The sequence below is a fragment of the Puma concolor genome, chromosome E1, assembly GCF_028749965.1.
Source record: "Puma concolor isolate L17-30 chromosome E1, mPumCon1.1.hap2, whole genome shotgun sequence".
Lineage (NCBI taxonomy): Eukaryota > Metazoa > Chordata > Mammalia > Carnivora > Felidae > Puma > Puma concolor.
The window spans coordinates 47895969-47911546 of NC_141680.1; the positions used below are offsets into that span (position 1 = coordinate 47895969).

Here is a 15578-nt window from a genome sequence, read left to right on the forward strand (position 1 = left end):
TGCATCTATAAACTATTCACGGTCTACATCACAGGGCAGAGGGTAGTAAGGACACCGGGTGACAAGAAGTGGGACAAGACCCCAAACCCCAAGGCAAGGCCTGCCTTTGGGGATCAGAGAACAGAGCAAGAGAGGGGGGATCCTTTACTGCTCTCTCAGGGCAGAGGCTGGAAATTCTTTACTGCTTAGTGGAGGATGCCCTGAAAAAGCCCCGTGCTCCAGGCTCAACCCCATGCCTTGAACGTTTATTGAGCAGTTACACGTCAAAGCCTTGAGCAGGGTGTTGTGGGGAATATGAGGTCCTGCTGGGAGCCCATCGTCTGGTGTGGGACAGCCTCGTTCAGAGACGGTTCTAGTACCAGCTGCAAGTGTCACATGCTACACTGGAGATGCACGGGGAAGAGAGACCAGTTTACTAAGACATGGGGAAGGCCCCTTGGACTGTCCCGAATGGATGGGAGCACCTTGGGTGGGCTCTGAGGGTCGGTGAGGGCCTTTCAGACAGAGGCATGGAATGCCAGCAAAGGCACAGGGGCGGAGAGAGCAGAGCACGTATTGGGTAACATCCCCTACGCACTGGTGTGGCTGGAGTGTATGGGGAAGGTGTTTGTCTTGGACTGAAAAACTCTTTGGGCATGGGCTGGCGAGATGGGAAGGTGGGAGGGTATCAGGCCGAACCAAGAGTTTGGATGTCCTGCTGTGTGTGTATACCTAGCTACCTGAGCGGAGGAGTAAACACAATGAGATGTGCATCTTAGGAAGGAAAAGTTTTCTGTGGGAGAATGTGGAGCACAGATGCCACGGGCATTTTGTTTTCCTAGATCCCTTGTTTGTCCAGAGAAAAGGCCCCAGGTCTTAGTTCTGTGTGTTTCTCTCTGTATAATTGGGCTTAATGATGGTCTCACCTAAAGCCCCCAGCCCTGGCTGGTCCATTAACTCCCAGAGGGCAAGCTGAGCATGTGCCCAGTAGAGTTCCAGATGGACTGAGAACCTCAGGGCCTTGGCTCACCTCTTCCTCATTCCATCGGTGGGCTTGGTTTGTTCTTCTGTTTTGAGTGCCCCCCGCCCCCCTCCCCCTCCTCCCCACCCTCCCCTACTCCTTTCACAGGACTTCCTTCGCAATGTCTCCTGCTTGTAGAAGCCTTCCTGATGAACCTTATTTTGCTTTTCCTCAGCGGTGGGTTGTGTTTTATTTTTCTCACGGGTGCTGGGAACATAGGGAGGTACACAGGGAGGGTCTGGCTGTCTGGCTGAGGACAGCTCCTCTGTCCTCAGTGCCTTTGGTGGTCTATGCCACAAGGCCTGTGGACCCTTTCTGGACCTTCAATAAATTAGGGGCATTAGAAACGACTCCTCCTCCTCCGCTTTGTTTCCCTGCCTGGCCTCCCATCAGATCCCCATGGGTGGGGGAGGGGGAAAGGCCAGACCAAGCTCGGGAAGCCCCTGGGAGACTAAAATCCCTAGCAGAGGACATGGCCCTCTGCATCACCCTGGGCAAAGGTCAGAAGTGTGACTGTTTCCCTAGGATAACTGAAGCTCAGACCTGACGCAGCGACCACCTCAGTGCTTTTCCCTTCCTTCCGGGCCTATCTCCCTGTTCCCATTGCATCAAGGGTAGCTCAGGAAGAACAACAAAACAGCTGCCAGAAGAGGTGCCCAGGTTGAGCAAGGATCGGTGCACTCTTCCTTCTGGATCAGGTCCAACTCTGGATCTTGACCACTGGCCCCAAGGTCACGGCTCAAGGCCCTTCCGCTCTCCTACGGACCTGTCTTTAAAGGCTCTAGTCAGCTGTCCTTAGCAGTTAGCCTCCTATTTTTAGCCTTTGGTCGTGTTTTCTGTGCTCTCCTGACCTTGGCCTAGAGCGGGCAGAGAGGAAGTTGCTTGTTTTCACTTTTTTCCTAATTGCCTCCTCCCACCTGCCTCCTTGTCGGCTGTCTCGCAAGCCACCGCCTCTGGGAAGCCTTCCTAACCCACACCCTTCGGCTCCTCCCTGCACACTGAGCCTTCTCCCTTGCTTGCTTCTATCCCTGGCTGGCGGTGGCCTCCCGCGAGCTACTGCTGGTTTTCTCTCCAGCACCCTCTTCGCCAGTAAGCCTTTGTGCTGAGAGACACTCCGATGCATAATGGCAAATCAATCAGCTAGAAAATGGCTTGGAACGATCAGGTTTGTCAAAGCATTCAGGGAAATCATTTACTTTTTATGACTCAATAAGGCCCGGAGGCATGCAGATGGGGAAAATATCCACTAATGTTTTCTGCAGATAATTTGAAAAGTCACTTCTAGCAGATTGTGTCTCTTCTCTGGCCTGTGGGAGGGAACCTGTCACGTGGCACCATAAATCTCACTGGCCGGGGCCCCTTGATGTGCGCCCTTTGCAGAGCTGGTGATGCACCACAGAGGGGCTGAGCTGACCAATCAGAGCATGCGTTTGCTAGTGAACTCAGTCATCTCAGGCTCCGAGCCACAAGTGGGAGGGACTTGTTATCACAGAGAGTTCCAGGGCATTTGTTCGGCAAGGGCAAAATGAGCTGGGTTTTGGAGCGTTATTTTTGTAGCTCTCCTGACCCTCCCTCCCCGAACCATTCTGGTGGGGCATTGACACCCATGTGCGGTGTCGGCAGTGGGTGGGTGGGTGGGGGGCAGGGAGGCTCGAAAGAGAGGAGGCTCATGAAGCCATGGACAGGAGCCCCGAAGAACTCAGGCTGCCTGCCAGATGTTTTTCTTTCTTTTCTCCCACCTCCCTCCCACCCCTTCATTTTGTTACTATTCATTTGGGCCAAGAGATTGGCTACCTATGGAAATTCTCCATATAATCCACTCAAAGACGCAGACAGCCTGGCTGAATGTCCTATCAAGTCTTCAGATGTGTTCAAGAGATGCTCCTAGGTGTGAGGGTGATTAGGTGGCTGCGTGTGTCCAAGGACATCTGTCCGTGGCGGCGATGGAGCAAAGCCAGGCCTGTGCTTCAGAGCAATGACAGCCAGAGGCCCGCTGAGACCCTCCTGTGCAGCCGGGCAAAGAAGACAGCAGCACATCTCCATCACGCAGTGGGCGTGGGCCCCCAGAGCGGGGCAGCCTGGGGCCATCGAGTGCTGAGACTTCGGGTGGAGTTTTAACTGGGCCTGACCCAAGTGACTCCAGTTATAAAAAGGGGAGAAGTAACCTCTATCCTGCCTGTTTCTCCAAGGTGTTTTTGGCAAAATGAGCTAATACAAGTGGACGTGGTATGTTGCAAAATAAAAATATCCTATGAGAGGCAGAGAGGAAAGATAGGACTCAGGGCAAGGACCACATGTGCCTGTTTGATCCTGTGCTCGTGCCTAGCCCTGGATATTTGGTGTGTGCTCAATAAATATATGTACAGATGAAAGAATGACAAAAATGTATGATTTTGGACCAGACGGTGGCCCATTTAGCCGTGTTTTTTGACCCTAGTCACTCCCAACTTGAATGTGCATCAGAATTACTGAAAGGGCCTTTTAAAACATAGCTGCTGGGGGTCACCTGGGTGGCTCAGTTGGTTAAGCATCTGACTCTTGATTTCAGCTCAGGTCCAGATCTCATCGTTCGTCGGATTGAGCCCAAGCCTAGCATCAGGCTCTGTGCTGATAGCATGGAGCCTGCTTGGGATTCCGTCTCCCTCTTTCTCTGCCCCTCCCCTGCCTCTGCTCATATGCACTACACATGCTCTCTCGCTCTCTCTCTCTCAAAATAAATAAATAAACTTAAAAAAAAAAAAAGCAGTTGCTGGGCACCACCTCTCCCCCTCCCCCAGATTCTGATTCAGTGGGTCTGGTGGGTAGAGCCAAAGAATGTGTATTTCTAACAAGTTCCTAATTGATGCTGATGCTACTGGGGATCACCCCTCTTGGAGAACCACTGCTCTAAGCTATGGATCAACAATGTGGTCTGGGGATGTGCTCTGGTGGGAAGGAAGGAAGGAAGGGAAGGGAAGTAGGGAGGGCGGAAGGAAGGGAAGGAAAGAAAGGGAACGAAGGAGAGGAAGGATGGGCAGACAGACACGAACTTCTCCAGTTGGAGACAGTACTCTCCATTTTGCCTCGGTGACCACCTCCCTTTATTATAATGACGCCTGCAGGATTCCGACCGTTTAATATGGGCCTGGCCTCTATGGCGTCTGAGTGTACAATCTGTGATCTAAACTGTGCTTCAGCCTGCTTTCTCCTGGCCTGTCTTGGAGTTTGGAATGTTAGTTCGAGCTCTATCTGGGGGGTTCTTCCTTGCACCCCAACACTGAGTGCCCCAGCCAGAGCCAGATCTGAGGCCTACTTCCCAGGTGAGAAACGTCACACAGGACTCCTCCTTCCCGGACAGCACCCACAGAGCGAAGGATGCTTCTTGGGCTTACTTTTCAGGCATCCTTGAGTAAGGAGGGTGGGAGGGTTGAGCTATGATTGGGCCACCAGGTGCCAGCAGCCCCAACGTGCTGAGTCCAGGTCCTAGGGCCCCCGCAGTTGTTTCTGCTTCATGGGGCCACTCTGCACACAGCCTGTAGGAGCTGCTAATCCAGCCACTAGAAGCCAAGTAACAAGCCTTGATCTACGGGGCCTACAGGAACCACCCAGTGTCTGAGGGATGGGGCATAATCACATTTCAATGCCCTGTTAAAACCCATGGGCAACATTCACTCTACTTCTACTCAGGTGCGTTGAAGCAAACCAGGAAAACACTGGTCTAAGCCCCTCCACACCCTCAAAGCCATTGACAATGCTGACTGGACACCCAGTGGGCATGACTGCGATCTGGGATCAGATCTGGTGTCAGGTGTCTTTCTTTGATGTCTCAGATTTTGCCTTCAAGGGCAGGTGGATAGAGAGCTCACTCCTCTTTTTCCTTCCTGGTCTTAACTGTCTCTGCCTCAGGGAATCTTTCTCTGGTCCTGAGAACGGGTCAGACCTCTTTGTGGCTGTTCCCAAGCTGCCTGCGCATCCCTCGTTGTGATGCTCCCACACTAGGGTTACCCTCCCTATGCCCTTCCCGTTAGAAGGAAGTGACTGTGCTGGTCTTGGGCACCTCGGTGTCTCCAGCAGAGCATCTGATATACAATAGGCTCTCAATATGTGTTTTAAAAGTTAAACTTTTATGTTATGTGTATTTTGCCACATTTCAAAAAAAAATTTTTTTTTTGATACCTGGGCCCATCCCAGATCAATTAAATCAGAATCTCTGGGGCCCGGCCTAGACATGAATACTTTAATAGGAAAATAAAAAGGCATGCAGCTAAATGTTAATTATAGGGGATTTTTGCATGTTTGTGATTTTTATAATTGAAGAAAAGCAAACAAAAACAAAAACAAAAAAAACCCCAAAACCACCTAAAGAAAAAATGCATAAGATAATAAGTTAATTGTTAATTAGTGAGTTAGCAAGTTAGTTGAGGTCAAGTGAGACCCAGACTGGGCTGAAGTCAGTTCTAGGCTTCTTCTGGTTTTGATCTTTTCCTTGTATATGTCTGTTTTGGGGACCAGCTACCTCACGTCTCAACAAAGGAACTTGTTTGCCAGGAGTGAAGGGCACTGGGCATTGGCTAAGATGGCCAGAGGACCAAGGTTTGAGAGTCGGGAAAGGCCTGGACCTCAGGAGCCCGTGTAGACATAACAACTCCAAGGCCAGGCCAAGGGGCCTCCCCAGCTGGGGACGAGCCGAGAGCATATTATAGCATATTATATCCTCCATATCTTTCTGTTCAACAATAGTTACTTCCGCATTGGTCCACGGAGTTTCTGAACTTGTCTAAGTCATGCTTCCCTACTGTCTCAAGTTTAACTCAGACTGTTGGCAAACAGACTCCATTAAATCCACAAGGGTCCATCAGAGCAGTCAGAACCATTGCGAAAGGGTGAGCCCGCAACTGTTTTCCACCTGCAGGTGAATACTTCTCGTTGGTTCTTGGGACTGTTGTTCGCCCACCAGGGTGGGTCTGTCAGTCTAGTTTCCACCTGTGGTTATAATGAAGGGCATTTTCAAAAGGCTTTGATGGCCTGTCAGGTTCTTGCTGAAACTCATTTAAACTCTTTTCTGCTTCCATGTAGAGTAATCACTGTGCTAGGTATTTTCTGCTTTCCCCTCCAGATTCAGTTTCCACCCTGTGCTGTGCCCTACACGCCGATCTCAATGGATCGCATTAACTAGACCCCCTTGTTCTCTGGCTTCCCGTTGGGTTTGGCCAATGGGAGGCCCTGGCAGGGGACCAGAGGGCGGGAGGAGAGGGAGGCCGGGTGGTTATTCTTCTTGTTCCCTCTCTGCTGGAGAGTGGTGTGGCAGTGGCTGCTTTCCGTTACTGAAGGTCACAGGCCATTGCAGACTCTCTCTCCTATACCTATGGGTCTCTTGATCCTGGTGGTTGCACCCTCCCCTTGTCACTTGAGGCCTGGGAAAGGTCACAATGCCAGTCTCAGGATACTTCATCCTACCTTGTTGGTTTCTTTTCCTGCACATTTCTGCTCTTAGGTCAGCTCTCCTTACTCACCCCTGTTGAGGGTGCCTCGATCTCTTCCACCAAGATTCTGGCTAACACAGTTACTTCCATGGTTCTGGTTAGGACATGCTTGTAGATGCTTCTCTCCACTGGTAGGATGCAGTGAAGCCAAGGTTACGGGTATGACCCCTGCATGGGCTGGTTGGCTTTTTTCAGTGATGGACTCTAGCCTTGTCCTGGCGTGCTTAGCTGCCTCCCTCGAGTCCAGAGACGTTGGGCATCTCTGGGGCTGTAACACGGTGGATCTCATTTCCTGAGCGCCTTCTCTGCACAGGTCCTGGATTAGGGGTTATCCTCAAGTCTTTTCCTACCTCTCATCCTGTGGGGTAGGAACTATCTCCTCCTTCCTACAGATGAGAGAACTGAGATCCAGAGAGCTTGTGTAGTTTCCCCGAGGTCACACAGCAACTTTGGGGAGGGGAATAGGGATTTAGGTTCATACCTTCATCAAAGCTGGTGTGCTCTTCGGTGGGGTAGGCTGCCTCTGGCTACGTGAGTGCAAACATTTTACTACAACTTGAAAAGTCTGCTGTGAGTGAATTCTACAAATACCAATGGTAAACCAACAGCGCACAGTGGTGGTAGCTGCTTTGCAGAGGGTGAACGATGCAGAAATACTTGGAACCAACAGGGGTCTTCCCTAGACAAGGCAATCCCTTGGGCTGCACTGTGTGATGTCTGCAGACCATTCTGGTAGTATTCCACATAACCTGGCCTTGTCTGGACATGTCCTTCTCAGGAAGTCCCACAGGTTCCATTTCCGGAAATAATCATCCAAGATGACCACGTGGAACCTTATGCACCCTGGCTGGCATCCTGATCTCAGGCGCTCACGGGCCCTGGTTCCCTTCAGTAGTGTGGTTCCAGAATCACTTCTGTTTCTCATCTCAGTGCCTGGGGTTTGTGACCGAGTGATTCAAGACCCTCAGGCCTCAGAAAGGATGGACTCAAAATACATTTATTTCTCAGGAAATTCTTTCTTCCTTTTTTCCAAGTTTTCCAAGAAACTTCTTGGTTGTGCTATTCAAATATTTCATTCTTATCAATAGTTTGTCCTTCTGTCTTGAAGCCTTAGGGTTTTAAAAAAGGTAACTAAACAATTGCCTAGACTCAGATGCAGCATTTTGACTCAGCTGTGCTTTTTTCCAAAAAACAAACAAACAAACAAACAAAAAGGTCTGGGCACAGGCAAATGATTTAAAAGTCAAAGGGACTCCTCTGAAGAATGACATTTTATTTACTAACAATGATTTTATAGTTTTAAAGTAATGTGCTTTACAGTTACGGTTATTAATCCTTTTTTTTTTCCTAATCATGTTAAATCATAATGGTAATGATGACTATTTTCATTTGATAAATACTTATTGACTGCTTATTACATGCAAGGCACCTTGTAGATAAACATCACCCGATGGAAATACAATGTGAGTCACAGATGCAAGCCCGGTATGTAACTTGATTCTTCCCAGTAGCCACATTAAAGAAGTGAAAAGACACTGGTGAAATTAATTTTAATAGTATGTTTTATTTAGCCCCGTATATTCAAAATATTATTTCAACATATAATTAATATAAAATTATTTATGTGATATTTTGCCTTTTTTAATACTGAGTCTTTGAAATTCAGTGTGCATTTGACACAGCACATCTTTCTTTTTAATTTTTTTTTTTTTAATTTTAGAGAGGGGTGGAGCAAGGGAGGGGCAGAGGGAGAGAGAGAGAAAGAGAGAGAGAGAGAGAATCTCAGGGAGGCTAGTGTGAAGCCCTACATAGGGCTCGATCTCACAACCCTGGGATCATGACATGAGCTGAAATCAAGAGTCAGATCTCAACGGACTGAGCCACCCAGGTGCCCCTCACGTAGCACATCTTGAGTGGCAGTAGCCACTTGTTCATTAGCCACATGTGGCTTGTGGCTGCCATATTGGACAGTGCAGTTCTAAAGAAAAGATCGTTTGCCTGAGAACTGAACAATTAACTATTATTCTGAGCACGGATCACCTTCCCACATAAGGTTACCTAGCTTTTTTTTTTTTTTAAATTTTTAACATTTATTCATTTTTGGAAGGCAGAGAGAGAGACAGAGCGCAAACGGGGGAGGGGCAGAGAGAGAGGGAGACACAGAAACAGAAGCAGGCTCCAGGCTCCAAGCTGTCAGCACAGAGCCCGATGCGGGGCTCGAACTCACGGACCGCGAGATCACGACCTTAGCCAAAGTCGGCCGCTTAACCGACTGAGCCACCCAGGTGCCCCACTAGCTTTTTCACAGTATTAGAATTGCAACCCAAATGCCCCAGGAGAATTAATTCACCGGGTGTTAAAAAGCACACACTAGGTGCTTACTACCTGTTAATAAACAGTAAAGCAGTTTCTTATTACCCTAGAGTTACTTGCTATGTAAATTAGGGACCATTTTTTCCAAGACCCTGATTTTTTTTTCCCTTGTCGCTATTAAATTTAAATTACTTCAGCAAATCGGGGCATGGAGCTTGCCAGAGTATTCCTGTTTCTGTGTCCAGTCGGCTACTCTGCCTTCCTACTTTTGCCCCTGACAACAGCGGGACCTCAACCCCAGGTGACCAAGACTTTCGAAACCTCCTGATGGCCTGATTTAGTAGCAGACCTTCTTGGAGACGCCAGCCGGGGTGGGGGGGGGGACATTCCCAGACTCATGCCATGCACAGGCCTAATACTGTCCCTTTATCAGGGAAAGCATGTCTTCCTACCATGCGCTGCCTCTAACTGACTTTGACCCGTGGAAGCAGATCGGCGTGAGTGTCTCTTACCCGGGATTGCTGGTGTTTGTGGTAGAAGTCGGTCACGTTAAAATCATCCAGATCGACCAGCAGGCCTTGCTTACACATTTCGCAGGTCTTCGCGGCACCTAGATCCGCTCCTGAAATTAAAGGATTCTTTGTTACATGTAGCCCTGGGTCTCTCTGTGCTGACATTTTGGGAGTGAACTTGTGTCTGTTATGAATTCTGAGTTTCAGTGACCTTTTTAAAGCCAGCCATTGTCTGTAGAAAAGGACCTTGAATCTGAGATCTGGAAAATTTCCTTCGTAATCGTTTTCATTATTATGCATGCAAGCTTTGTATACGTGAAATTCTCGTGACTTTTAAATAATAGGCCTTGCTTTCTGTTTAAATATAAACACGCTGCTTCATAAAATTGGAGTTGCTATATGGAGGCAGAGAATCTGTAACATAGGTGTTTGCCAAAAGAGTGAAGATTGGCCTATGTTGTTGTTTTTGTTGTTGTTGTTTTTCTGACAGACGTAACACAGGTCCAAGCAAATAAATGAGGACCACATTGATGGCAGAAGCTATTCTCAGTCTGTGGCTTAAAAATCTGCCTTTCCTCTCACCCAGGTGACCTCCTGGGGGGGTGAGGGAGCCGGGGGCCATGTATGGGAACTAGCACAGCAGTATCTCTGGCCAGCCCCTGAGACTGAGCTCAGCCTCATCTGGGAAAAGAAACATGAGAAGCCTTCCTTTGTTGCTGTGGGGTTGTTGGTTTTTTTAATTTTTTTTTTTTTTTAACATCTATTCTAGATCAGCATTTTTTCTCCGCTTATCCTGGTCCCCAAAGCAAAAATGGAAGATGCAGAACCGTGCTGTGTTGAGGCAAACACCATGCCCAGCGGCTTTTCCTGGCACGTGGGTGCTGCAGTTTTGCTAATGATGTCCTGGTGTTTATTTTCATGCATTAGAAACTAGAGGCCTGGTTAGTTACCTGCATTTATTTGGGAAAGGTAGGTTTGGTGCTGTTTTATACCCCAGTTCTACTCTGCCTCAATGGGGACGTAAAGAAATAGTAAATGGTAGAGAACATCAAAAGACAAGGATGAATGGTGATCCCGTGTCTGCATTTTGTTTGCTTGATTTTTTTTTTTTTAGGGCCTCTCGGTAGTGCTTTAGGCTACTGAGTGTCCCATGTGCCTCTGATCTTGATGGCGCTCAACACACCCCTACTGATGCTCGCGTTTTACAAGCAGTTAGCAGCGCTTTCATTGCACATTTCATGAGTGATCTTTTCCTGTGCTAGATGTTTAATTGGCCCAAATTTGCAGTAAGATAAAACACTGCATGACAGGGTCATTAGCGGCCAAGATCCCCGTTTCCTCCCCGTCTGAAGGACTTGAGTACCAAGCTCGCTACATGGAGATGTGTTTAAGCAGCTTCGATGATGGGCCCAGGTTTGTTTCCCTTGCTCGGGAAAATGCAGAAGGTGGACAGGGGATCAGGGAGGAGACGGGTAATGTGATCGGCCCACGGTTCCTGCCTCTTTCTCTGGAGGGGACGTGGCCACTCCCTATGGGGACAGGATAAAGCTCTTAGGTCTCCCAGGCTGCCTGAAAGAGTGATAACCAAGGAGGAAAACACGGAGAGAAGAGAACTAGGATCCAGCTATGGGGTAAAAGGTTTTCAGGGAGTTGTCTCTGAAAGACATAGCAGCTATTTTGTAATGGGTTCTTTGCATTGCCGTTTCCTGTTTTGGGTTTTTTGTTTGTTTTTGTTTGTTAATTTTGTTTTGGTTTGTTTGTTTGTTTTTGGTTGTTGTTATTCAAGTTGCCCTTCTTCCTCAAACCATGTTTTAAAGAAACCCCCTGTTTTCTGCCAAGAAAACCACAGCTGACCTCCCCATGTGGCCGTATTTAGGTTATAACCTCCCCAGGGAGTTGAGAAAGGGCTTCACATTCAGTTACAAGATCTGCAAAAGACAGAGCTGACAAAGCCAGCACGCGGAAATCTCTTTACCTAATACGGTTCTAGAAAATTAGATCAGCACTCTTTCCCTGCCCCTACTGCCAAAACGCAGCTTTGCTCAGTTTCTTAGGTGACACCCTCCTTCCCCCGCAAATAAAAGGAAGCAGAACTGCTTTTGCCAGGTGTCTATTAGCAGGCATGGCTGCTGTGTGCTTTTGCTGAGGTGCAACCACTGACCTATTTCAGTTTCCTTCCTCCTGGGAGGGAATCTTAGCATCTCTGCTCGGGCTCAAGTGGGGTAGGATTTAATAGCATCGCCAAGATTCTTCTCTCAGACTTGGGAAACAAATTCATTTCCCTCCCATAATTTAAAGGCAGCATTTAGACCCGCTACTATCCATCAGCGCTGTGAGCAAGAGTCCTGGGGTCAGGGGCCATGGTTCTTCTGGCTACTGCTTAGGAGGAGAGGGGACAGTTGTCCAGGCTCGGAGTCCCGCACGGTGGTGTCTCATATTAATTATATGTTGGCTCACGTTTTCCGCTTCTCCTTCCCCACCCACCTGATGTTATTTTCACTTTCAGCCACTTTTTCAGGCACTCCTGATGAACAAACCGCAGGCTTCCCACACAGCCGCAAGGCTCCAGGAGGGGGTTGGTTGGGGAACCCCCGGCTATCTGACAGATGCGACACAAGTCTCCTTCCTCCTCTGAGTCCTCCTCCAGGAGACTAAATGGAAAACAAGCTCTGGTGAGCAGGGGTCTGCACAGTTGCAGTGTCTACAAACTACAAATACCACATCCCAGGATGTTCAAGGGGGAGGCCCCCCCCAGGACTCCCCAGGCCCACCCCCTGCTCCCTCCCACCCTGCTGAAACTTCTTCCGGGTTACTGATAGCAGGTGCACAAAGTCTTGTGTCAGGCTCCTCTGCAGCTAGTGGTACGTGTGAGCTGACCAGGAGAACCAGCAATGCCTCCATAAATCTAGAGGCGTGGGACAGGGCTACAGAAGAAAGTCATGGAAAGGGCTGGGCGCCCCTCCCCCTGTCGTGGCCACTGTGAGGGAGTTGGCGGTGTGGCTTGTTGTTGAGTACGTGGGATTTGCAGGCAGGGGGCCTGGGTTTGAGGCTTGTCTCTGAAACATGTGGGTTTGGTGACTCTGGACCAGTTCTCGAAGCTTCTCAGGTCTCTGTTTCCTCACGTATAAAGCCATGTGGTGCCAATACCACCAATACTTATCTAACAGGGTCTTGGGCAGCCTGGATGCCATGATGGCAGTGTCACCGCTCTGCAAAGTGCATCGAGAGTCTGGCAAAGTATTTGCACACAGAGACCCCTCACTAGATGTCGTTTGGGATGATGATGAACCAAGGAACCTGGATGTGAATTCACCAATAGCATAACACTTGCCAAGAAATTTTGCCAACATTCCAGAATGTAAGCTGCTGGGATCTGATAAAGACGGAATTAGTGAAAATGTAAGCAGATATGTTTGTGTCTAATCGACGGGGAGTGAAGACTAGCTGGTTGATGTTCATGTTGGGAGGCCCTTAGGAAGTCTATGGTTTGTTCTTTAGAATCCTCATGGCCTGGGGACTGTCTGGTCAAGGAAAGGAAACTGGCCAGAGACTCAAATCAAAGGAGAGGAAGAAATGGGCATTGCTCTGGAGATAGAAGTGTGTGCTGAGTTTCTGAAGAGACCTTCCTCCCCAGGAAACAGAAGTCATGAAAAGGAACCGAATTATAGTTTTCCATTATGGGCACAAACAAAAGAGGAGATAAATCATATTTTTTAAAGACTCAGTATCTCTAAGATGTCAGTTCTCCCCAGAATAATCTACAGATTCAATGCAGTTTCAGTGAAAATCCCAACAAGCTGATTCTGAAACGTGTATAGCCCAGGACTCTTGAGGAACAAAGTGGGGAGGCCTACCAAAGGGCACCACTGGCTACCAAAACTTATAAAAGCTACAGACATTAAGATGACGTCGTATTGGATTAGGGAAAAACAAAAAGGAACAGGCCAGAATAGAGAGCTCTGAAGCAGACTCGTACATTTATAGTTATAAGACAGAGGTGGCCCTTCAGTTGAGCAAGGAAAGATCTTGGGACAGTTGGGCATTCACAAAGCATACCTCACATCACATATTAAACATTACTTCACATTTAAGACCAAAATCCATTTCACACTAAGTCCTAAGTGTTCAAAGTGAAACTGTACAGATTTTAGAAAAAAATAGGAAGAATATCTTTAAAACAATTTTTTATGCCATTTATTTTATTTATTTATTTATTTATTTATTTATTTATTTATTTATTTATTTATTTATTTTATATATGAAATTTATTGTCAAATTGGTTTCCATACAACACCCAGTAAAAAAAAAACACACACAATTTTTTTTAATGTTTATTTATTTTTGAGAAAGAGAGAGAGACAGAGCGTGAGTGGGGTTGGGGGGGGGGGGCAGAGAGAGAGGAAGACACAGGATCCGAAGCGGGCTCCAGGCTCTGAACTCCAGAGCCCAATGTGGGGCTCGAACTCATGAACCACAAGATCATGATCTGAGTCAAAGTCACTCAACCTATTGAGCCACCCAGGTGCCCCAAATAGATAGAACATGTTAATGACCTTCAGTTAGTAAAGGATTTCTTCATCAAGATAACAAGATACAAATCACAATCCATAAAGATGGATATATTTGACTCCAGTAAAATTAAAAATTTATTTTCATTAAAAGACATCAAGAGGGGGCCCTGGCTGGCTCAGTCAGAGGAGTATGCGGCTCTTGGTCTCAGGGTTGTGAGTTCAAGCCCCACGTTGGGTGTAGAGATTACATAAATAAATAAATAAATAAATAAATAAATAAATAAATAAATTCAAAGGAATGATAAATACAATGCAAGAATGGTTTCCTGGGGGCAGAAAGGATATTGGGAGGGGGTAGATGAGATAGGGTGGGTGAGGGGCTCAAGGGCTCCAGTAAAGTTCTATTAGCTAGAAGGTAGGCACAGGGATATCTGGGTTTTGCCTTATTTCGAATTCTCTATTTGTATGCATTAAAGTAACTAAGGGAAAATTTTTAAAGAGTATAAGTGGCATTGAGAAATGGGCTTGAAATATTTAAATGAGGCATATTATAAAATATGAGCCAATGCTTACTAAAAATTGCATTTATATGCAAAGATAAAAGATGGGAAGCAAAGTTATTTTATAGTGCTTATCTCTGGATTATAGGATTACAGGTGATTTTTCTTTTAAGTTTATATTTTTCATACTTCCTAGAATGAACATTTTTGAGATAAACAGAAAAGCATAAGGTTTATTACATACAGAAAGAAAAAGGGTGTCTGATAGGCGAAGTACATAACTCATAGCTGTTTAATGCATTGCCATGCCGAGACGTGGATGTATTTTTAAAAGAAATCATTTTTAGCTCCAAGGCATCACTTTGGGATGGTGGAAGACCAGACTCCTGACAAGTGGGTCTGAAGCTGTATTTTTGGACAGGTGTAGATGGGTGAGTGTGAGGCCTTTTGGCCCTTAACCATGAGTCGGTCTGCTGGTAGCTCGTATAAAGGAAAATTGGGGTGCCTGGGTGGCTTAGTCGGTTAAGTGTCCACTTTGGCTCAGGTCATGATCTTGTGGTTTGTGAGTTCGAGCCCCCTGTCGGGCTCTGTGCTGACGGCTCAGAGCCTGGATTCGGTGTCTCCTTCTCTCTCAGCCCCTCCCCTGCTCATGCTCTGTCTCTCTCTGTCTCTCAAAAATACATAAATATTAAAAAAATAAATAAATATGGAAAGGAAAAGGTACTGCTAATAGGAGAGTGACTTAACTCCTGCAGTTGGATAACAGACCTCAAGGAGTAGTAGGTGTGTGTCCTGTGTCCTCTCTTACCCTCTACATTCTAATTCATTGCCTTAGAATTTCCCCACTTACAATGAATATCAATAGATAACTAACGGCTGAAATGAGCCACACTAACGTACACAAAGGCGGCTTGCATTCACAGAATGCGTTTCCTGATCAGTAAGCCAACATCAGGGTGTGGTAACACCTACGTAAAGGAAACAGAATCCTGACACGGTGTCTAATGATGGCTTTAAAAAGTATCAAATTTCATATATTGTGGATGTTGTGAAATATCCCCACATCATCTTACAAGACAGGGAAGATCAAAGGAAAGGGCAATCCAGAAAAAAGACCTGTTTCTCTCTCATGCATGAGAAAGAACACATAAAATGGAAGCTGTGGTTACCCCAGCGTAGCCCTTCGGAGAACCGAGGTAACCATGGTAACGGTTTGGGACAGGCCTTTTGGTTGGAAAGATTCAAATTCTAGAACTGTTGGTTGGATTTGCACAAAGTCC

At 47.1% G+C, this 15578-nt stretch overlaps 1 protein-coding gene across 8 annotated transcripts in view; it reads right to left on the reverse strand.

Moving 5' to 3' along the window:
• The window catches only part of MARCHF10 (membrane associated ring-CH-type finger 10), an 82835-nt gene that overhangs the window by 9083 nt on the left and 58174 nt on the right, over positions 1-15578 (reverse strand). For 5 of the 8 annotated variants that reach the window (XM_086687662.1, XM_086687663.1, XM_086687664.1 and 2 more), the window contains exons 7-8: positions 11772-11938; positions 9288-9397 (exon numbers count right to left, since the gene is read on the reverse strand). In XM_086687662.1, coding sequence (XP_086543788.1) covers positions 9288-9397; positions 11772-11938 — 277 coding nt within the window. The remainder of the gene's footprint in view (positions 1-9287; positions 9398-11771; positions 11939-15578) is intronic. The other 3 variants (XR_015244230.1, XR_015244229.1, XM_086687665.1) reach the window with 1 other exon arrangement.